This window comes from Nanorana parkeri, unplaced genomic scaffold, assembly GCF_000935625.1.
Source record: "Nanorana parkeri isolate BGI_ZX_2015 unplaced genomic scaffold, ASM93562v1 scaffold49, whole genome shotgun sequence".
Lineage (NCBI taxonomy): Eukaryota > Metazoa > Chordata > Amphibia > Anura > Dicroglossidae > Nanorana > Nanorana parkeri.
Window position 1 is genome coordinate 875,672 of NW_017306317.1, and position 24,562 is coordinate 900,233.

At 39.1% G+C, this 24,562-nt stretch overlaps 1 protein-coding gene across 1 annotated transcript in view; it reads right to left on the reverse strand.

Annotated features, from left to right (window-relative positions):
* DROSHA (drosha ribonuclease III) overlaps positions 1–24,562 on the reverse strand; it is a 239,833-nt gene that overhangs the window by 155,880 nt on the left and 59,391 nt on the right. Inside the window, exons 10-12 of the mRNA XM_018574114.1 lie at positions 21,491–21,562; positions 12,501–12,582; positions 5,040–5,114 (exon numbers count right to left, since the gene is read on the reverse strand). Of these exons, the coding sequence (XP_018429616.1) occupies positions 5,040–5,114; positions 12,501–12,582; positions 21,491–21,562 (229 nt within the window). The remainder of the gene's footprint in view (positions 1–5,039; positions 5,115–12,500; positions 12,583–21,490; positions 21,563–24,562) is intronic.

Consider the following 24,562-nt stretch of genomic DNA (forward strand, 5'->3'; position numbering starts at 1 on the left):
TGGGCAGTAAGCCCTTAAACGCATTCTGCTGAGTGCACGGAGTCATTGAAAAGCTCTCCATTTGATGCTAGATCTCACAGTTATATAAGTGTACTTTTCATTAGTTTTGTATGTTTTTCTGACCTTAATGATAGGTTTGCTTTAAGCATGAAATCTTCTGTAAAGAATATAGAAAGAAATAAGAGCACATGCTTCCAAACTAGGAAAACCGCTAGTCTTTGTAGTAGTGTTCCTTAGCCTTTCACTGTGACGACTGTGACATTCTATGACATTACCACAGAATCCTTTACAAAGCTAGTGATATTTTAAGGTTTATTGCATTAGATGCTGTTGTAACACTGTGACCAAGAGAAAATTTCAAAGGCTGAAATATTACCTTACTCGAGTGATCCTTTTAATTCTAAAGGAACAAAATTATAAAATAAGTACAGGAACATGGGTCAGTATTACAAATACTTGTGTAACAGCTCTACAAGATTAAATTGAATGCTGCATCAGGTAAGTACAGAAAAAATATTCCATTATAGCTTTCAAACAAACACTTTGATGCAAGAAGAGTGAAGAACTACCGACAAGACCGATTAAAAGGCCCTAATGACAGTTTTGAAAAGGCATTTGAAACTGCATAAGGAAACATGTATTTGCTAAAGTTTCTGTAAAAAGAGTACTAACTTGTGTTGTTTTTTTCTGATGTGTGTTATGAATTTAGGCTTGGTGTTCTGGAAATGTTATCAAGAATCTAAATTGTTGTTGAACAGCATCTGTTTTTCATTGATTCTTCAACAGGTGTACTAATACAAGGAATACAAGGAGGCAAGTAGAAACTAATGTAACAAATTACTAACTTTTGCAGTGTTACTTTTTATGTGACAATTCACATTTTTAGATATTTGCTTTTTTCATATTAAATTCAGATATTTATATATTAACCATTAGAGGCAGGGTAGATTAGCCAATGCAATAATGGAGGATGGACAGGGATCATTTGAAGAGGGGGAGGAAACTGATTGTGACTTCAATAAATTGTTTTTCCTTTTCATTATGTTTAGTAAAATATTCAAATAAGCAAAAGAACATAAAAGTAAAACAAGCAGCAATTTTGATTGGAGAAATGGTGTTAAAAAACAGACGCCATTGATGGCTGATTACGCAGACAGAACAGAGGACGCCATGGCTGTTCTACTCAAGTAGGACACATTTTCTCATTGGCTGCACTATTGTAGGAGTTGAGTTGGCTTTTTCCCCCTGTTAAATGTTTTGCCCTCCCTGTATTGTCTATACATTGCTTATTGCTATTTTGCAAAATGTGAGTAGTTTTCATCCCTTCACATTATTTTTAAAATAAACAAAATATTACACGAGGAGAAGGCACTGTCTTTTATGCTCTTTTGCATGTTTCAAGAGGATATTTCCCAGTAGCCTTGAGGGCCGCAGCCTCTCCTTTATTGTGTAACTGATGGACGAGAATACAGGCCTAGTCTACTGAGCGCTGGAAGCGTGGATTTTCTTCTAAATATTCAACTAAGGCAGATGTCAGATAGGTGACTGTCTTTAACGATCCTGTCGCTGTTGATATGGCAATACCGCCAGCACGATCGCTAACAGGCTGCCTGTTTGTTCCTAAGGAATCGCTGCTCTTATAGCTGTGGTAGCGAGATGCTGCTTGCATCGGTAGCAAACGAGTAACATCTTGCTGCATCTGGCTATAAGGAAGCGATTCCATAGGGACAAATAGGCAGCCTGCTGTTGGCAATTTATCTCTTGCAGCAGAATTGCGCATCTGGTATCAGCGTAAAGGTCACTGGGTTTACTTTTACTATATTACAATGTCTATGTTGCAAAAATACAGAGTCACAATAAGAACTAGTATCAGATAAATATATGGAAAAGAGCACCAGAGAGAGAAAATTATATATGAACAAAAAGCTACCTGGAAGTAAAGCTGCACAGGCTTTGTTCACACTCCCTAGGCCTCAAAAAGAAACAGAAACTGGGCCCAAATTCAAAATGTGAAGCTGAAAAAGCCACTAAAAGTACAACACAAAAGTTCTACCAGAGTTACAGATTTAACCCTTAAGGAAACTGTGGCTACCACCTGGGCGGCATGTGGCCATACCTCCCTAGGTATGGTCAGGGCTCCACCTAGATGTACCACAGCTCAGGATGTGTGAAGCACCCAGAAGCTACTCCAAATGTTGCACAACTGCAAGGTGGGTGCCAAATGCATGGTCCACTGACTAAGCACATTATAGGCCAGCTCCATGTGTTCTGTTTGTCAGGGTCTGGGTACGATCCACCAAGGCTTTGCAGAGGAGAAAACAGATTCAGATAGATGCTGGAGGTGCTGTGGTGGCTTAGAGCAGCATGTAGGGAAACTTGCTAGAAGAGTTTTGTAAAAAAAATAGTGCAAATAAGTTGTTTTTCTTACAGAGCTGAGAGAAGGCATCCATATCATCTAAGGACGCTAGGAAAAAACAAGGCAAGCTAGGAATGGGAAGGGTTATGCAGAGCTGTCCTACATCTTTGATTGATTTGCCAGTGTCCAATCAACTGCATGTACTGTAGCTACATAACCCGGCAGTTAAAGGATTTCACTCTCCATGTCCTGTGATGTACAAACAAGTAAAAGGTCAGCACAGGTCTCATTCTTTTGAAGAAACTATTTTGTAGCAACCCATGCACCAAAAATTGTGGTGACGTACACTATTCAAACACAAATGAAGCACACCCCCATACATAGGACAATTCACGTTTATGTAATGGCAAGCCTTTTAATGACACATTAGATTCTGACCAGCTGTTAACTGTATTAACAGATTTGTAAAAAAATAAATAAATAAAATAATAAAAATATACTTATCACATCATTCCAAATGGATCCAAAGCAGAAGCCTATTTGCTTTTCTGCATTATTTTGCTAGCAGTTTTTATTGTCTTATATGTTGGTATGCCAGCCTACGTGGGCGCCTCCCCGTGTGTCTTATCCTGTCAATCTCCTTCCTGTATAGCTTCCCCTGTTCTAAATCTAAACGTTTAAAAAAAACCTGCCCTATGAAGTCAAGTTGACACCTAACCTTCAAAGTATTAGAAGTGGCCTGAATACATATTTCTTCAGGAACGTTTAGCCTAAATATTCTTCTATACTGTGCCTTTAACTTACCCTGCTAAGATAAATATGACCTAAATCAGTCAACCACTACATAATTTCTGTTCTCTGAGGAATTAAAAATACACTCTCGTGGCCCTGTCATATTGACCACCAATTTTTGTCTCTCAGTGCAGCTTATATTTGTGCATGCGCAAAAGATTTCATGAAAGCACCTGAATCTGACTTCATCTGGTAAAATAACTCAAAATACTGATCAGACAGAAAAATAGCAGAAGAAACAAGGATCTGCACAGATACTGTATATAGCAATCTAGTTAACGATTACCTATATAAGCCTCTTGCAATAGTTAACTAAACCATACTCCTATTATTGAAAATGGTCCTGGTGCAAGTAAGTTTGGTGCTAGGCAGTACAAGAATATGTTGTTATCCCCTATATTCCAACATTCTGTAAGACAGATATATTTATGCAGTTGTAATTAGAGTCCAACAAGTCATGGAATGTGATTTATTATCTCTGACTTTACAGAAAAATTGATATGTCTGTACAACAATATATATACCAGAGCAACAGTATGGGTAGACTTAAGAGGTAAATTTAGACAGCTAAAAGCATTTACATTGGGTAGTAATTTCCTTCAGCAAAACTACCAAAAAAAGCAGCAATTACTGACTGGAAACAGTTCTACAAAAGGTTATGCAAATACACTACCAGTGTTACGATCTGTGAAACATACATTTCTAAATAAAGTAATTTGTAATAATCAGTATGTCTACTCCTAATGTGCTAGTGCAGCCTTCCCAAAAAAATAGCTGCATGTCCTTTTATTTACTTGTTTTCTCTCCCTCTCAAAGCAGAAGTGTAGGCCCAGTGTTGGACTGAAAGCCTACATAAGATACCTGCTGATAAATCAGTTATCAGTTAACAATGGTGCTATCAGGATTACATGCAATTAAATACTAAACATTTTATTCATAGCCATATACTGTAGCTTAACTGATAGCCTGGAAAGATTCTATTTTCAGCACTGAGTTGAGGAAATATATGATACAGCCTCTGTATGGGTTTTTAGTTCTTTGATAATGTAATTTTCAAAGATGTTCATTCATTCTGTAAATGTTCATTCTTGACTGATTGCCTTCAAAATATGAAACCCAACACACTATACTTCCAGTAAACACATGCAATGTCTACCTTGACCAGTGGGGTTAGTGTAAATTGGCAAGCATGTCAATGACGAGCAGCACAGACAGCTGCTGTCACCATAGATATTAATAATCTCTGACCTTCACTGAAAGGCAGTCAACAGTCAGGATGTAGCAAGCACAGCACGTCTGGACATAGAGAAGTCAGCACTAGTAGTATAAGTGGACCTTAGAAAGCTTCATCAGAAATATAATGGATGTAGGTCGTAGGTCTCCCATAGAGCAGAGCAGTGAATAAGGCACCATTCATGGCTACTTTTTTTGTGCAAAAAAGACCTGAGTTTACAGGTAGTACAATCCCTGTATGACAGCAGATGCTCAGTTTTAAATTGCAAGCAACATACCATACATTATTGAAAAATGTACAATTGGTTCCTTCCTTCACAACGAACTAGAAAAATATGTCTGTTCCAGAATAGGCAAGGTGGGAATATAACAAGCAATGCTAAAGAAGGGGGTAGTATGTGCAGGAAGAGAGGTTCAGGGGGTATAATGGTGGGCAGTGTATGCAGGAAAAAAGTGCGGACCGTATGACAACAGTCTCACTGCGCAAAGACTAATGTGTGTGCCAGAGGTTGGATATTGCTGGTAGGGCATGCTCTGTTCAGATAAATTTAAGACCGGAGGCAGAATCCCAGAGTGAAAAAATTAAAGTGGAATTAACTCATTATATAGGATCAGACAGAAGGAATAGGATATGATATAATAATTGCAAAGAACTTACCTGGCAAAAATCTCACAAAACGAGGCATGAAATGAAATTGTGGACACACAGCCCTGTTATCTTCAGCAGTTGGACCTAAGTAAGCACAAAATAATAAGTGTAATTATATACATTAGCTATACTACAAAGATTTTTGATTATTTTATGAAATGTATGAAATGTATTTGGGCACAAATTACATTTACGGCACACTAGAAAAGAATTGAAGGAAAACTCAACTTTCACACACAAAAAAACAACAAAACAAACAACTAATAGATTAAATTGCTAAACATGCCATTAAAACTACGTACACATTTAAATATGTAGCCTCAACAAATCAAATCCTTGCAGTATAATAGCCTGGGAACTTTTTGAACTTTGTACAGGTACAGAATCCTCCCTAAAATCTAATTCCCTGCTTCTGTGATTGTCTAACTCAGAAAACTGCACTGAGATACAATTCAAGATTGAAATTGCAGGCATATCCTGCAATAAGAGTTTCTTTTTTGGTGACATGCTTTCTATGTTTTAGCCTCACCAAAAGAAATGCAGACACTGCAGTTTTGTACATTTTGTACATTGGGGATTATAATGAACGTACTCAATCCAAAATTAGTTTTAAAAAGGACATAGTAAGGGAAAACAGCAATTAATTCAGAACAGAGAATGGGAAGAATCAGTCAACTATTTTTGTGAAATACTGGGTCACCTACAGATGATTTTTTTTATTCTTCTTAACAAAAGCCAAGCTTTACTGTAAATATAACCTTATTATACTATACAGAGAGCACATGTTACAGCTGGCAGGCATTCTCATTTCTAAATATTACATTTCCAGATGCCAAGGCTACAGAGATCTGGTGCTGCTTTCCTGTCCGCAGGACAGAACTCAATTCTTAATTAACCGACCTGATACAAATTAGGAAATATCCCCCTATTTATTACTATGCATTATGTAACATCTGTGGTCAACCTGTCATCTTTTAAATGTTATGCTTATTTCTTAAAATATCTGACACAAAAACAGCTGTAAAAGCAGCAGTGTACATAGAGATTCAAAATATAATAATAGTGTAAAGCTCTTAGTTCAAAATTTCCATGTGCTAAATTTTCAGTAATGATCTGTTTTTAGTAGCTATTAATTGCTGTGTTAAAAACTCACAATTGTAATTACCCAGGTTACTTTCATCTTAGGCTGTCCATTGACATTAGAAAGCAGCTGGCTGTGAAGGCACAATCCAATAAACTGAAGAATTAGGTTTTCCCCATCATAAGCTTGGATCATCCGAGTGTGAATATTTGTGCTAATGAAAGTAATACTGTATAGAGCCCTGTTTCTCCACTAATGGGTTGCAACCCAAAAGTGGGTCGCAACCCCTTCTCCAGTGGGTCACGGTGTCCTTAAGCTCTCTTCCCCCTCCCCCCATTCAGCAGGGAGCCAGAGCTTCCTTGTGTAGTGAAGCAGCCCCCTCACTACCCCAGTAATATCAAGAACAGCGGCTCCCAATAAGTTAAAGTTCCGACTGCACTGTTCTCCACAGTGCAGCAAACAGATATCAATCTGCCCCAGCGCGGCAGATTGATAGCTAGATAGAGAGTGCAGCCTGTCCAGAGACCTGGAGGCTGATAGACGTAGGCAGGAGGGGAGAGGTGCAATTTATTTTATATAATAATAGTATTGTGCTGGTTAGATGAAATTATAAAAACAGATAAATGTTCCACAAAATCTGATTCAGGGCTTGTTCACTCTATCCAATGCGTTCAGGGCATGGTTCCCCCAGTCTCCCCCGCCTCCTGACCAGCGCTGTGCCCCCACTCCCCCCTTCTTTCACTACTCCCCACTACTTTCCTTCCTTTTCCTACAGAGGCTGCCTAATTCTGTGTAACACGGTTTGCATTACTGTTTTCGGGGTGGCATTTTTGGACACCCCCCCTGGAAATTGCCGCCCAAGGCAAATGCCTTCTTTGCCTTGCGGTGGATATACCCGTGTGGCTCCCATGTTTGCCAAAAAGAATGTCAAATTTCGATTCGTCTGACCACAGAACAGTTTTCAACTATGTGACAAACCATTTTAAATGAGCTTTTGGGCCAGAGAAGATGGCGGTGTCCTTCATTGCCGATCATTTTAACCAAACACTTTCTGTAGATACAGATGAACTATGAACAGCAGTTGGAAGGCATTTGGTCCATTCTAGAATGTAGAACTGTTAAAGTTTGCATATACCTTGTCTATCACTTTATCATCCTACTTTGGATTATACCACAGTGTTTTGATGAAATGTATAACAAAGTTCAGATTTTGCTATTCTAAAATGCAGATTGTTGTATCTGTTCTTTTCGGTTCTGCTTCTGTGTTCTGGATCACTGTCACTTTGCATGTCCTTTACCAAGTTTTAAATCATAGGTAAAAATCCCAAAGATTCTGCTCCCGAATGGCCACATAGGCCTTGTATTCCAAGTCTAAGTTGTACAGGACCTGAGACAGCAAGCTGGCCTAAACTAGCGTATCCTTGCCTTATAGTTAGGATGAGGTTTTGGTATGCATTTTTTTCAATATTTTGTTTCAGCAAATTAGAATGATTTCTATACTTATCAATTAAAAAATTTCACAGCTTGTAGAAGAAACTTTCAAAAAACCTGGAGAGATGGAGAGATGCCAGGAGAGCCCCTTATACATTTCTAGTTTAAGTCTATAGTTCTCAAAGCAGCATATGGAGATAACAATATTGATGTATACCTCTACTTACATCTGGTAGTTATAAACCAAATGAATGGTTTGCAACTTTATATATAACCTGTGGAGAATTCGGCAACGGTAAGCCGTTGTGAATGCTAGAGTAATCCAAGCGTGGATACCACTAGATTGGTGGCATTAGAGTTATCAACAGAAGTGATGGTAGAAAGGAAAAAGTCCCAAATGGGATAAATCTGAAAATGGGCCAGTTTAGAAAGAATATTCATATTACAAATCTACCGTATACAGATCATGTATTGAAAACCGATTTTTTTTGTCACACCTAATATTGTATCAATTAAAATCTTTACAGAAGATTTGTATTGTAAAGATTTCCAAACAAAAGCCTCTGCAGATCTCTCTCATTCTGTTTTTTTGTTTTTCCTTTCTACATGACTAACCATATTATTCACAGGTTCAAAGAAGATAGTTTTCACCAACATAGAGTGCACCTTTTTTTCGGGGGGAAAAAACCAAGACTACACTAGAGAAAAATTCAAAAATTAGGAGGCAGCTGTCATTTGTAAGGAGCACACGGAGCTCCTGGGATTTGTACATCTCTGTTTTAATGTACGATTTTGTTTTTATAAATATAAATAAAGGGATGCACATATACCAGTTTTGACAGTACGAGTACTGGTACTTGCCGAGTACTTACAAGTACTGATACATTTTTGTTTATGGTCATGTGACAGTTTTTCTAAAACAATACAGACTAATGATTTCAGGACAGGGCAGTGGTGGAGTGCCAGAGCCAGGTCCCAGCTGAAACCTCTGCAACCCCTGTAGTTCTCATGAAAATGCCAAGTATCTGCACTGGTACTCGAAAAGTATCTGTGCATCCCTACTAGTAACCTCTGCAGACTTTGCAGTCGTTGTTATAGAAAACTCGCAAACACAGAAATGATCAAGTGTAAGAGGCACTGACAAATTCCTGGCTATCATCCTGGGTTATATATACAGTGGGCTCCTATGTTGAATTCTGTAGGACATGCATTGCTAGGGATATTAGCAACAATGCAGTGCTATTTCTTCTTTGTAAACTATCTGCCTGAGCATGGCTGGGTGCTGGCCCAAGCCTTTAGAAATCCTTTTGTAACCTTTCCAGACTTATGATCTTCAACAGTTCCTCTATTGAAGGTCTCTGACACCTGCTGTGATCACTTGGGCATTTCCTGTCCCACAGCAAGAAGCAGGAGGAAATTCCTCCAAAGTGAGCAAAATCCCTGGTGGTGACCAGGGTCACTAGAACTAGTGTCACCATTGGAAGATTTCCCCATCTATTCTTGATCTGATCTCAACCCAAAATTTGGGAATTTCTTTTCATTCATTTTCAGTGGAAACGGCCATTAGGACAAATAGGCGGGGGAATCTCCCGAATGAGGACACAGACAATACAAAAATTAAAACCCCCCAAAAAATTGACAGATGTTCTAATCCAGGGATGGCCAAACTGCGGCCTTCCAGCTGTGGTGGAACTATGAATCCCATGAGGCTTTGCAAGATTCTCACAGCCACAGACATGACTCCCGGAGAGAGATGCTTCATGGGATTTTTAGTTTCACCACAGCTGGAGGGCCGGAGTTTGGCCATCCCTGTTCTAATCCCTCTCCATGCTATTCCACTTAAATGGAAAAAAAAAGTGTTGGCTTCAGCTGCGCTTTAAGGGACAAATGAAAGTGAAGCTGTATGTGGAAATTCTACAGCAGAATTTAAGGGTGTTTATGTGTTATCTAAGGCCCCATTCACACACCGAGCTGTAGTTTTTTATTCTAGTAAGTAGGGTTGCACAGATACCAAGTACAGTACTCAGTACAAGTACGAGTACATGTACCGATACTTTTGAACCCCAAGACTACACTAGAGAAAAATTCAAAAATTAGGAGGCAGCTGTCATTTGTAAGGAGCACACGGAGCTCCTGGGATTTGTACATCTCTGTTTTAATGTACGATTTTGTTTTTATAAATATAAATAAAGGGATGCACATATACCAGTTTTGACAGTACGAGTACTGGTACTTGCCGAGTACTTACAAGTACTGATACATTTTTGTTTATGGTCATGTGACAGTTTTTCTAAAACAATACAGACTAATGATTTCAGGACAGGGCAGTGGTGGAGTGCCAGAGCCAGGTCCCAGCTGAAACCTCTGCAACCCCTGTAGTTCTCATGAAAATGCCAAGTATCTGCACTGGTACTCGAAAAGTATCTGTGCATCCCTACTAGTAACCTCTGCAGACTTTGCAGTCTTTGTTATAGAAAACTCGCAAACACAGAAATGATCAAGTGTAAGAGGCACTGACAAATTCCTGGCTATCATCCTGGGTTATATATACAGTGGGCTCCTATGTTGAATTCTGTAGGACATGCATTGCTAGGGATATTAGCAACAATGCAGTGCTATTTCTTCTTTGTAAACTATCTGCCTGAGCATGGCTGGGTGCTGGCCCAAGCCTTTAGAAATCCTTTTGTAACCTTTCCAGACTTATGATCTTCAACAGTTCCTCTATTGAAGGTCTCTGACACCTGCTGTGATCACTTGGGCATTTCCTGTCCCACAGCAAGAAGCAGGAGGAAATTCCTCCAAAGTGAGCAAAATCCCTGGTGGTGACCAGGGTCACTAGAACTAGTGTCACCATTGGAAGATTTCCCCATCTATTCTTGATCTGATCTCAACCCAAAATTTGGGAATTTCTTTTCATTCATTTTCAGTGGAAACGGCCATTAGGACAAATAGGCGGGGGAATCTCCCGAATGAGGACACAGACAATACAAAAATTAAAACCCCCCAAAAAATTGACAGATGTTCTAATCCAGGGATGGCCAAACTGCGGCCTTCCAGCTGTGGTGGAACTATGAATCCCATGAGGCTTTGCAAGATTCTCACAGCCACAGACATGACTCCCGGAGAGAGATGCTTCATGGGATTTTTAGTTTCACCACAGCTGGAGGGCCGGAGTTTGGCCATCCCTGTTCTAATCCCTCTCCATGCTATTCCACTTAAATGGAAAAAAAAAGTGTTGGCTTCAGCTGCGCTTTAAGGGACAAATGAAAGTGAAGCTGTATGTGGAAATTCTACAGCAGAATTTAAGGGTGTTTATCTGTTATCTAAGGCCCCATTCACACTGAGCGACATGAAAATTGCGCGACTCTGAGCGATATTGCGCGATATTGAGTGACGTGTCATGCGACTTCTTCCTATTGGGCTGTATGCAATCAGGAGCAATATCGCTCAAAATCGCTCTAAAAAAGGGTCATGTAGGAGCGACAAGCTACAAGCGATATTGAGCGACGAGATGTGAACAGCTCCATTGAAATGTATTGGTGAAGCTACATAGAGCGATATCGCGCGGAAATATGAGCGATATCGCTGCTAAAATCGCGGGATAAATCGCTCAATGTGAACGGGGCCTAAAACTCACAAAAAAGTAGAGGAATACAAAATGACAATGATCCGAAAAGAATGAACGGTTTATCAAGCATGAATTTGAACACGTTTTTTTCTTTCTAAAAATCTTACTGGCAGTGCTCCAGCTTCCCAGGATGCAAGGCAGACTCCTGATTAACTTTTAAATATCACATACAGAAATATCACATTCTTTTCATATAGCCCTCTGATTTCAAAGTAACCAGTCATGATGGCTGTTATCTGTTGTTTTAGTATCAGTGTGAGATGCTTAGAAGATCATTTAGAACACACTGACAATTATATTGGGAGAGAGGCAGTTCCATAAACTTGTATGGGGAGAGAAGCAGTTCTGATTCAAACTAAAGTCCATCAACACAACCCCTAAATTACTTCCACTGTGTATGATTGAACTGAGCTAAGAACTGTTCCAGACAACTTTTTGCCACTGACTGAATTCCAACTGTCATCCTTCAACTGTAATTTTCCAGCGCAGGTTTAAAGCCGCTTGCTAGGCGTTGTATAGGCAATTCTTACCTTAAAGGGATATTAACACCTTTTTTTTTTTGCTAAGGCATGGGTGGGCAACTCCAGCCCTTCAGCTGTCGTGGAACTACAAGTCCCATGAGGCACTGCAAGATTCTTACAGCTACAGGCATGACTCCCATAGACAGATGGGATCTGTGGTATCACCACAGCTGGAGTGCCGAGTTGTGCCCACCGCTGTGCTTTAGTGAAGACTTTCTATTCTGCCTCTGGATGCTCTAAGTGCCTTTTCCTCCTGCATCAGCCAGTCCCCTTAGCAACCGTGTTTTGTGCAGCCAGCACTAGAGCTTAATGGATGGATGTCAATACAAACACACTGTGCATGCAACCCACTTCCCTCCTCCTCTAAGCTAATTGGCTGGTGATGCGCTGTCCCTTATAACCATGAGACTCCGTGTGCACTCTATCCAAATAAAAGTTGAGACCATCTTGCTATTAACGTCTTCAGTAAGATACAAACATTTTATACTGATCAATAATTTGCTATAAAAAGAAAAGAAAAAAAAGACAGGGACAAAAGAGATTTAGCTGTAGCCATACTTTACATAAGAGGAGACAAAACCTTACTATGGAGATAAAATAGCCAGTCAAGTGGTCTTACACACATGGTGGTAAAATCCAAATATATGATATTTGTAGGTGGAATTCTGACATGTAATAAAATAACAGACACTATAATTGTGCGTACATGCTGTAATATAGAAGGATGAAAAACAGACTGGACACGTAGACAACTAAATGGTTCACTGCACTTGAAGCCCACAGGGTATAACCGAGTAAATGAAACATACCAATAAGATTCCAGTCATGAAGCTCTAATACGTCCCTGAACAGGTAGGAGGAAAACAGTTCAAGTCCCTTCACACAGAAATGCTGAAGGAAACAAAAAGATTGTTAATTAGCATCCAAACTACCATTAACCCCTCACAGGGGAACAGCAAAGGGCAGGCAGGTAAAGTCAACAGAGATTCAATTAAAGTATATGTAAACCCAAATACTAAACTCTCATATAATCTTTAACATGTTAATGTAACATCAAAAGTAATTTTCAATTTTTAAATCGGCCCCTTTCATTAAATTAATACCTAGTGATCCTGCCAAGAAGATTGTCGTTCTAGCACATTGTTTTAAGGCGACTGCTTTGTCACCCTGTCACACAGACGTCCGATTAAGACCCCGTTCGCACTGAGCAATTTCAGCTCCAAAATCGCTCAAATGTCAGCTCAATGTCTCTCAATGTAGCTCATCCAATCCATTTCTATGGAGCTGTTCACATCTCACAGCTCAATGTCGCCTATAGCTCATCGCTCAAGCTTGTAGCTCGAACATGCCCTATTTTTCGGCGGATTTTGTGCGATTTGGCCCAATAGACTTTAAGGCCTCATTCACACACATCGCAAGAGCAAAATTGTATATTGCATGTATACGCATATATATGCGTGCACTATATGCAATCCCAGAATGCATAATTCGTACTAGAAATTTTAATGAACTGTACGCGCAAAATACGCTGCCCGACGCATCTCTGTTCCATTCTGTTTTTGCGCATTTTTACGATACGCAAATATACGGCTCCATACGCAGCTTTGTGTATGGAGCCATTTATTTGGATATGCTGCATATGGGACAATGCGCGCGTACGCACATGTATGCAGCGTATTGTAAGGCAGGTTGAGTGAGGCCTAATGGTGTAGCTCAATGTTGAGCGACATTGTCGCACTACGTCGCGCTACAGAAGTGTCACTTTTGCACAGAAATATAAGAAGAAAGGAATTGTCACATCAAGACCGCCTTTGATTGGTTACAGCCCAATGTAGCAGCTACGAAGTCCCTGCGAAAAGTTGCGCGACAAAATGTGCACTGTAGCTCAATGTAGCTCAGCTCAAAATCGCTCAATATAGCTCAGTGTGAATGGGGTCTAAGGCCCCATTCACACTGAGCCACATGAAAATTGCGCGATTTTATTTGAGCGATATTGAGCGACGTGTCGCGCAACTTTTTCCTATTGGGCTGTAAGGGCCATGCAGGAGCTACAAGCGATATTGAGCGATATTGAGCGACGAGATGTGAACATCTCCATTGAAATGGATTGGAGAAGCTACATAGAGCGATACCGTGTGGAAATATGAGCGATATCGCTGCAAAAATCGCTCGATAAAATCGCTCAGTGTGAATGGGGCCTAAGACTACAAGTGACCATTTCCCCAATATTATGCAGTCATGCGCCACTGCTGTCACCATCAGATAATCCGTCCTGAGAAATACCATGAAACCAAAGGAAGTAGCAGGGAGGAGGCTGCAAGCGATCAGCAGCACTGAGAGACAACAAAGGATGGAAAAAAGGTGAAAACATAATTTTATTTAAAAAAGGAAAGTCATTTTTTTATGATACACAATGCTTCAGCAAACTCACTCTCATTTAGTTAGGCCGCTTTTCACTTGGGCATTTTCAGTTCCCATCAGCAGGGAATCTGTGCATGAGTCCTGCTGATTGCAGAAGTACAAAAAGGATGTCACTTTTGTGGCATTTGTGTCCATACAGTTTTTTTCTCCATCTTTCAATGGAGGGAGGGGGACCTATGCTAACCGGACCCATGTTAGGTCTATAGGGAGTCGGATGCAAGCATATTTGCAGCAGAACACCCCCAATCGGACACAATCAGGTCAACGAAAATGGAACTTTCTTTTTGTTTTCGGACCTAGACAGAGTCCGGGGTAATCGGGTGTAAACAAACACTCATAGACCAACACCGGCCCGTCAGAATACCCGACCAGAGCAGGCAGCTCATTGACTGCCGGCTCTGATCGATCAATGATTTTCCGACCGGCTCCTTCGTTCAGCTGATCGAGGGATGTCGAATGAAAGGGTGCCGACAGCAGCACACACTGCGAATTTCGGACAGTTCCTCACAAAACAGCTGAAATTCGACCAGTGTATGGGCACTTTTAGTTACATCCTATAGTGACCCCCCAAAAAAAATAAAATGTATAGCATTCCAGTTGTCAAGTATAAGTTCTGTATAACAACTACCTGAAGTATAAACTACAAAGCTGTTAGGTTTGAATAAATTCATGACAGTGCCAAGTGAATGATCGATGGCCAATTTGAGTTCCATAAAGTATATTCTGATATCCTGGCTATGGACAGCTGTGCACTTTTCACCTGCACAATTTTTCATTCGTGTTAGAGAAAATATGTTCGTTAAAAGCCAAGCTTTGCAGTTTCTTATTTCTAGGACACTGAACTGGGCCTTTTCTGGAATTTAAATTACGGACAGAAAAAGAAACAGAGAATAGAGTGACTAAAAAAAATGACTAGCATATGTCTGACACAGATAAGGTTAGGCAAGATATTCTGCATATAGGACACTGGTAACAGCAAAGCGTTAGCACCTTCACATTACTTTCTTTCATGTATATGTGTACTATTGTTTTAGGAGTATGACAAAAGTAAAAGCACATCTGCTACCATTTTTATAGATTATATGTAATAAAACGTACCATATTAAAAATGTGCCTCCTCAGTAAAGTATCACTGTATGGACAGAACCAAACGTTTAACAAAAAGATGGTCAAACTAGCCTAATACATAATGTGATGGAAGATGGTAGAGGCAGTGGGTTATGTATCTTACATAGGTACTATGTAATTATGTACTGCAAGATGGTAAAAGGTATGGGTTATGTATCTTACATAATTACTATGTACTATGTAATTATGTATTGGAAGATGGTAAAGGTATGGGTTATGTATCTCATATAATTACTATGTACTATATACTGGAAGATGGTAAAGGTATGGGTTATGTATCTTACATAATTACAATGTACTATATACGGGAAGATGGTAAAGGCAATGGGTTATGTATCTTACATAATTACAATGTACTATATCCTGGAAGATGGGAAGATGGTAAAGGCAATGGGTTATGTATCTTACATAATTACTATGTACTATATACTGGAAGATGGTAGAGGCAATGGGTTATGTATCTTATATAATTACTATGTACTATATACTGGAAGATGGTAAAGGCAATGGGTTATGTATCTTACATAATTACTATGTACTATATACTGGAAGATAAGAAGATGACAAAGGCAATGGGTTATGTACTATATACTGGAAGATAAGAAGATGACAAAGGCAATGGGTTATGTATCTTACATTGGTACTATGTAATGATGTACTGCAATATGGTAAAAGGTATGAGTTATGTATCTTACATAATTACTATGCAATTATGTATTGGAAGATGGTAAAGGTATGGGTTATGTATCTCACATAATTACTATGTACTATGTACTGGAAGATGGTAGAAGCAATGGGTTATATATCTTACATAATTACTATGTACCAAGTAACATATGTATGTAATGTATTGGAAGATGGTAAAGTCAATGGGTTATGTATCTTACATAATTACAATGTACTATATACTGGAAGATGGTAAAGGCAATGGGTTATGTATCTTACATAATTACTATGTACTATATACTGGAAGATAAGAAGATGACAAAGGCAATGGGTTATGTACTATATACTGGAAGATAAGATGACAAAGGCAATGGGTTATGTATCTTACATAATTACTATGTACTATATACTGGAAGATGGTATAGGCAATGTGTTATGTATCTTACATAGTTACTATATTCTGGTAGATGGTAAAAGGCAATAGGTTATGTATCTTACATAGTTATTACGTTCTATATAACTATGTATTGGAAGATGGTAAAGGTATGGGTTATGTATCATGTAACTACGCAGTTACATGATACAGGTTATGTATCTTACATACTTACAGCGTTCCTAGGTACTGAAAGATGTTAAAAGACAATGGGTTATGTATGTAGTGAATTCATCTTTGCTAACATAGTTGAAATGGCTGCACTGAGTGAGGTTTGTCTTGGCAGCTGTACTTTGGCAATACTGTGGCAACTACACCATCAAAGTCAAGAAATGCTATTTAAACAATTAGGTTAAAGCTTTCTGGTAACTAAACCAAGAAAAGAAAAATGTATCATCAATCAGATGTGGTGACTGTCTTAGTTTTATTTTTACAGGCTCTTTCACCTGGTAATCCTGCAACACACGTCCAGTCCCTGGGTTGCTTACGCCCACCCTCCACAGTATTTATGGAGGGAGCCATGGTTGCCACCCATACTGGACTTCAAACATATCCTCCTATTTTCACATATGGGGGCAGCAGGGGGGGGGAGGGGAGGGTATTAGTAGTTTACAAAAAAAAAAAATGTAAGATTGTTTTGGTCTTTGTTCAGCTTACAGTAAGTGACAAGAACACTGCATTTCAGGCAAGATCAACAGGTATTTGTCTGTGCTTGATGAAAATGTTTGCAGCCTGAAAAAATAAAACTAAAGCGACACCCAAATCAAAGAGCTAGTAAGTTGCAATATGTTTTGTTGTTGGGCTTAGATATCCTTTAAATGTCTGTTATGCAAGTATGTATGTTATGTGTCTGCCGGTAAGACATTATGGATGAAACAGGGGGGGGGACATTGCTCATTTGCAAGTGAGAAAAGAATACAAAGTGGACTGCACACCAGCATATACAATTCTAGCTTTGTTTAATATACTGCTTTGTTTAAGGTGTGCTTCATTTTTACAATATCACCCTAAGTTTTGAATAGCTGACTTCTGACGGGGTGATTTAGACTAACACAAGATGGTAACAGGTGGTAAAATGTGCAGTTTAGCATGCGTTTCAATAACACACAAAACTAACTGAAATGCAGTTAATTTTAAATGGCATCCCAACGCACTTAACCAGCGCACAAGGCACATGTGTTTTAGTGCACAGATGTGAGTCACCTGTGTTTTGTAATACACCGCATTGTCAAATGAATGCAGCAGGTCCATTAAAACCTGCATAGTGGTGCTCTGGCAGCTCATTTAAAATGAATGGGATGTCTTAATGCAAAACACTTTAAAGTGTCAAATACCACACATTAATATGCATGCTGAACGCAGCCCTAAAGCCTAGTTAAATTCTGTATTTATTAATGTAATACAGTCAGACTTTATGTACAGTAATAAATAGGTTCTCTCTCTTTTTTTTGTACTAGATTTGTGCTGTAGTACGGCTTTAAGATACCTTGTGCGAGTAGCATGCTAGAGAGTTGGACCACTGCTCAAAACAGAGCGCGGCGGTCAGATGTTTTAGTGGTCCAACATGCCCCTGACCCAGTGCTGCTATCAATAACGCATTGGACCGCTGGAGATCCAGGCTGCTCTGCTCTGTGAGCAGGGGCTTAACTCTCTAGCATGCTAAGAAAAGCACAGATAAAAGACAAATACATTGCCTGGCTGTATTACAGTAATACATATGGAAGCTTTACAAACCCCCCATTTGCTTTCATGCTGCCGATTGCCAGGGCTGTCCTCCATGGAACCTCTTAAATCAGTGTTGCCAAGCCCATTCATAGCAAAAAAAACAGGTTTGCTTTAATTCTCTAGCCCTCCTCAGGATTTACAGTCCCCTTCCAGGAAGCTGAAGGAAATACCAAGTATTTATGGGTATGGTGGAACATGAGACAGCACTGGCACAGTCAGGTAAGCGTGATGTTGGAAGTCCATAGCCCTGTGTAAGCTATGAATCCAAAGACTGTCATCTCCAGCTTCCCGCCCAGTGACAACACTAGTTGCCAGGAGCTGGGTGGGACGCCACGCCCCCACTACATGACCCAAACCGATCCCGAATGAGGCAACCGCCTCAGGCTGCCTTATTATTGGGACATCCCTGCTGGTAGCTTACACAGGACTTTCCTGGTGGCTGAAGAGCAGCAAGGGAACAAAAGGAAGGCAAGTATATGGTGTTGAGGGGGGTAAAGTTAAATGGAATCTGTAACTTCCTACTGCGTGGGCAAAACACAGGTTCACTTTAATCCTGTTCCCTTCTGTTGGACAGTTGCATAACTGGGGGTGAGCTTTAATCTTGACCTAGAGAAAAGCTGAAGCCCTGGGTCTATAAGACACAAAATTGAAGACCAACAAAGGTACACTTCAGCTGTGTTTTTATCTTGCTTGTTTATTAGACCAGATTGACCTTAATACAACTTTCCAAATTATGATAAACTTTCACAAATTAATGGGTGGTGATACCTATCACACCTACCCTTAAAAGGAGAACTATGAGGTGAGTGCTTTTCACTCACCTCATAGTTCTAGCCGACTTGTGATAATGAGACTGTCACAGGTCGGCTTAGTAGATCAAGAAGTGAGCGAACACATACCGGCATTCGCTCACCTCTCGATCCTGTCACAGCTCTCTGTCATGACAGCGGAGGGGCTGGATTCCACCCCCACGAATTCAGACATAATTGTGGCGTCTCAGTATACCGTGAGCAGTAGCTCGTGGTATACTGAGCTTAGGATGATGGGAGGACGCTAGTTTGTGTTCTCCCGTTACCCTAAGGAGAACTATGGGGAAAAGCCTTAACCCCATAGTTCTCCTTTAAGCTGGTCATGCACCGCTCAAATTTTGTCCTGCTCACTAGGCCGAAATTTGAGCAGTGTGTTGAGAAACAGAGGGGCAACGACAGGACCAAAGTCTAAGGAGCCGGCCTAAAAAGAAACAGCCAAACAGTGATTGTAATCAATCAGCTGTCAAAGTACAATAGCCTAGCGAATCCGTGTGAATGGGGGAATCGGGTTGAGCGATAAAAGATGAATAGTGTATTGCCAGCCTTATATGCAAAAAGTGACTGCCATATAAAAGATTTCATTTAATTCAAAGCAAAATCTAAAAAAAAAAAAAAAAAAAGGAATAATAAAAAAATACAAACATTTATTTCAGGATCACAGGACAGTTAGGACAACAGTAACAGATTTATACTCCTGTCACCGCCTTACAGACAAGGCTATTCACTGGATCTCTTCTTTAATTAATAGGTTACATTGCATATTAATTGTCTGGATTGCCTCTTCCTTTTAAATATTTATTATTACTGCCCAAAGGCTACTATACACCATGCAATCAGTACTAAGTAATAATAGTGATGGAAAATATCCGATCAATTGTTTTGATTAAGTACAAACTGACCAACTGAATATTTTCCATCTGAATGCTGCAATTATCCGTTTTCATTTGCATGCAGTGGTTTGCTGTAGCCAAAAAAAATATCTGCAACTCCTGAACTGTAACCAGTAATTTAAGAAGCAGATGGACCATCACTAAAAAGCTGCAAGCCAGTGATCGCTAGCATTTTCAGCTACAGATTAGCATTACTTAGCGAGAATCGTAGCCTCCCCGCTTCCATAGATCATTATGAACCTAGTACAGGAAAGCTTATTTAAAAACAAACAGCTTATTTTTTATTTTTTTTTAAACTCCCACCATGCAAATTACATTCAACTCAATACACCTCTGCTATGTTCAGCGCGACAAAGATGCATTGTTAAGCATCTGTACGCACATAGGCAGCCAAGCATGACAATAAGACTACGTTAAGACTACCAGGTTCCCCGCTGTACTTTATTGCTAGTTTGCCAACATTACGACAGATTCAATAGCAGACAATGAATCATTTTGAAGTCTGCATTCATCTTATTTAGAAATGCCATTCTAGACTTTTTAAATATTAGGCAAAACAAAATAGCAACCAGCAATAAAAAGCAGTGAGGAGGATATGATGTTTGGACAAAACGTGCAATAGCGTAATATGAAGAGAAAATTAGATTCAGCTAATATAATACCATTTGGTTCATTAGGCTTTAATTACACTCTGCACGCAGCGCTGTAGTTGTCCATGTCTATTTGAGAAAGCAAGATTGTCATCTCCCCTAAAGCTATGTTAAAAGCAATAAACATATATTGCAAGGCTATGGCAGAGTGTAATTTTCTTTTCTTTCAAAAGGAACAGACTAATACAATCTGGAGATTAACTGCGCACTTTCAGGGCCTTTTTATAATGAATACTGCCCCTATGTATTTATTCATAACTTTGTATAAGAGGTTGGCAGCTAAAACAAACACCGGGGCGCACGAATACTAAAGCCATTTAGTCTATTACAGGTGGCTTCCATTACCAAGTTCTGAATGACCCTCTCTCCACGCACTATTACCTAAAGGACGAATTACCTGTAATGTGAAAAACAGTCCTGCAGGGTATTGTGAGCAATGCAATATGGCAGATATGTCTTTTAATGGATGGTAAGTTATAGGACCGTGCAAGCACAGCCAGAACATGGCAATATGTGGATGTTTCATACACTGCAGAGACTTTATATTCACAAACAGTGCATTGTAAACTAAACAAAATCCTCCCTTTATTCTGCTGAATGTCATCTTTTTAATTCATTTAGATGAAACAGACAAGAACAAACGGACTGTACCAAAAGAGTGGAGTGAGTTAATTTGCTATTGACTTGCAGCGGCTGGAAAAAGGTGCTGATATAATAAAATGCATATGTGTGTCCTGCCCATGAACTGCCTCAATGTCTGAGATAGAGGTAGAGTTGTGACCCTCTAATTCACCTGCTGCCTGTGTATCCCGATGGGGTTTTAGCACAGTCAACAACACTGAGCTGGCAGGACATCAAAGGATGAAGCTGTAATGAAGGTGGTAGAAGCGGATTCTGCTGCTTATTACAAAATCCATTCCTGTTTCTTTAGTGCTCTGATATCAGGGGAACAGCAATAAAATGTGTACACAGAAAATTGCCCAGGTCCACGTTTAATCAATTAAATGTCGGGAGGCTGACAAAGACTTTCACTTGCGAGACTCCAGCAACAAAGGGGTTACCAGCACGTTTCCTTACCTCGGGCATCATTTCCTCAATGAAATGAATTGTGTAGTCAATGTTAAACCGGATTACTTTGCACAAGGGAATCTGCAAAAGCAACAAGAACAGCAATCATTTTTAAGGGATAACGCAAGACTGCAGCATTTCTGAGAACACTTAGCTCCAAATGAAGGCAGTGTATAAAACAAAGAGAAATAAGTAGTGGAGAATGAGAGATGGACTTGCATCTGCTGCAAATTTCAACCGTCGTAACACTGCAGAACAAGATCACCATCTAGTGTTCAAATGGATTTAGCGTGTATAACGAGCTAATATAATACAACACATTGGGTATTATTTAACATGATGACAATAATTACAAAAGTGTATTAATCTATACAAAAAAAACCAAAACATTTTTCACTGTCCTGTAATAGAATTTTTAAGCATCATCACCATTCCTAGTAACATTATATAAATGTCATGTTTTATTAGTTAGTAGAATTCAAATAGATAAAACATTTGCTCTTAACAATAATTATGAACCCATGCGTAAGTAGGATAATAATATATATCATCTGTAATCTACGTCAAGTATTCCATCCATGGATAATATTAACAAACCGCTTTTGTCAAGTCGAAATGAGACAGAACATTGCTTGCATGTAAACAAGTTTACCATTTATTTTTTTTGTGAAAAGGTAAACTAAACCTCTAAAACAGGACTGACATATGTTTTCTTTAAATGCAAGGGTCTATTTTTAAATATTAGATTATAAACAATTCTCACATTTTTCTAAAAATTGTGCATGCATGAAATTGACCTTGAAGTTATCCATGTCACATATTATCCATATGCCGTCATACTTGGTCTGCTCTTCTGCATTAGTGGGAAGTGTTGAAGGGGTGCTAGCATCTGAAGGAAGTGATATAGTCATTCCTTCACAGAAGTTCTCTGTAGGAAATATTTGTGTGTTCTTTTCCAGAAATCATACATGTAATGGAGCAGTTCTATTCCCATGCAATCCTACCTCCCTCCGACTCTCTTTGAATCTGTCATTTTTTTTTTGTTTATTTTTCTGTATTTTTGTTATTTGTTTTTAAAAAAATGCACCTGTCAACAAATAAGAAGGGAGATAACAGGACAGGACTCAGAACGCTGTTTGCTATTCAAATGTATTGTTTTTATCATTGATTAGTTGGCCGATTAATCAAATATAAGAAAATTAAATAAATACCATCCTTACTTTAAAATAAAATACACAATTGCAGTGTTACAAAGTTTACTTCAGAATGAAACTGCATGCCAGTGGCAAGATTTTGCAGATGGCAGCTGAAAATAAATGTAGCAGGTAGTGGGCTGGTGCAATAGCCTGCCTGCTATTGACCATTCCAAATTGCAAAAGCCAAAAGCAGGCTGGCTATTGCAAGTGCCCACTGCTTGCTGTGCTCATCTTCTAGCGTAGAGGAGACAGCTAGGAGATCCAACCAACTAATCGATAATGAGAATAGTTGACAAATATTCTCATTATCATTGATTAGTTGGTTGCGGCCCTATTCAAAATGCATGATTTTCATTGGAAAACACAGCGTTTGATATGAAAAGGCTGCATTTATATTGCTTTTCTTGCAGTTCAAACCACCCTCAGTGGGACATGCTGCATCTAAAGAAACACAGAGCTCTTCTAATGAATAAAAACTGACCATTGTAAGCGCCCCTGTCAGTATTAAATGATTTGTTTTGACCTTCTAGCTGCCACTTTTTCTGAACAGCTTGCTCTGTTAAAGGAAGTTGAAAAATAAGAGACGTACCGACCAGGTCACAAGATGAAAATAAAAGGGACAAAAAAATACATATAAAAAAAAAAAAAAAAGAAATCTAATGCAACCACCAAATATATGGGTTGTAAAGCTGCAATTTGTCAAATGTTAGTATTTGGGTTTAGATATGCCTTAGGATTGCAGAGATAAAGCAAATAGGTCATAAAGAATCCCAGGTCCTCCATTGTGCCTGTACAGCAGCTGGGAGGCCTTCTGGAAATGCTATAAGACACATAATTTTGCACTTTTGTTCCATTTTAAGCTAACCCAAACAGTAAGAATTGCAGCTAATTATGCTATAATGAATTTACTGATTATAACTACACTCCTTAGTGGCACACTCCATAACTGCAAACTGGCATTATTTTCACAGTGTGTTATTGGGTGAACTATAAGTGAAGTCAGTAATCTTCACTCACAATGTGTGTCTAAATGGTTTCCAACCAATATGGATCACATTTGAAAACATGACAAAGATGCTGTTCCCATGAGCTGCCTGGTTGATCTTCATGTGGAGAATCAAATAAAAACAGATAACTATCTGGAGGAGTGAGAAATTGACTTGTCTCCACAGCTAGTGAAAGTTATACCTCCTAGATACAGAACAGACAGGCCGAAAATGGTGCTTTATATATTACCAACAATATTCCGCAACTGTTTTGCTTCTCAGCCATCTGTCCTGGAAAAAGAAGTGTTTGAGAGGGCTAATATGTAATGGAATATTGATGCCATGGATCAACTTTGAAAACAGTGACAAAAGATGTTGTTCCCATGAGTTGCCTCGATCTTCATGTGAAGAATGGAGATGGATATGGAATATTGATGCCATGGATCAACCCCACACGCACACACCATGCTCAGAATGTGAAAATAAATGTTATTTCTACACATTGCTGTGAAAGGATAACAGAAAATAAGTTTAACTTGTCTAACATTAGTGGAAGTCAGTGCACAAGGGCCCAAATGTAATAAACAGCGTTAACTAGATTAAAGTGAATTTTATAGTTATTCACAGCAACTAATCACAACTTGCCTCCCTGGAACTCTCAGATGCGGACAATGGGAAGACTGCGGATAACAGTGTAATGCATGTTGTACAAGAAATCATTGCACACTAGATAATATAAGGAGAATGCACTCAGCAGCTTCTTCTGGGCTTTTTTTTAATCTTACAGATTATTTACACAAATTAATGAGTACACAAAAATTACTTTACATTTGCATTAAGGAAACAACTGAAAAACACCAAAAACAACTACAACAAACACTTTATATACTAATATATAT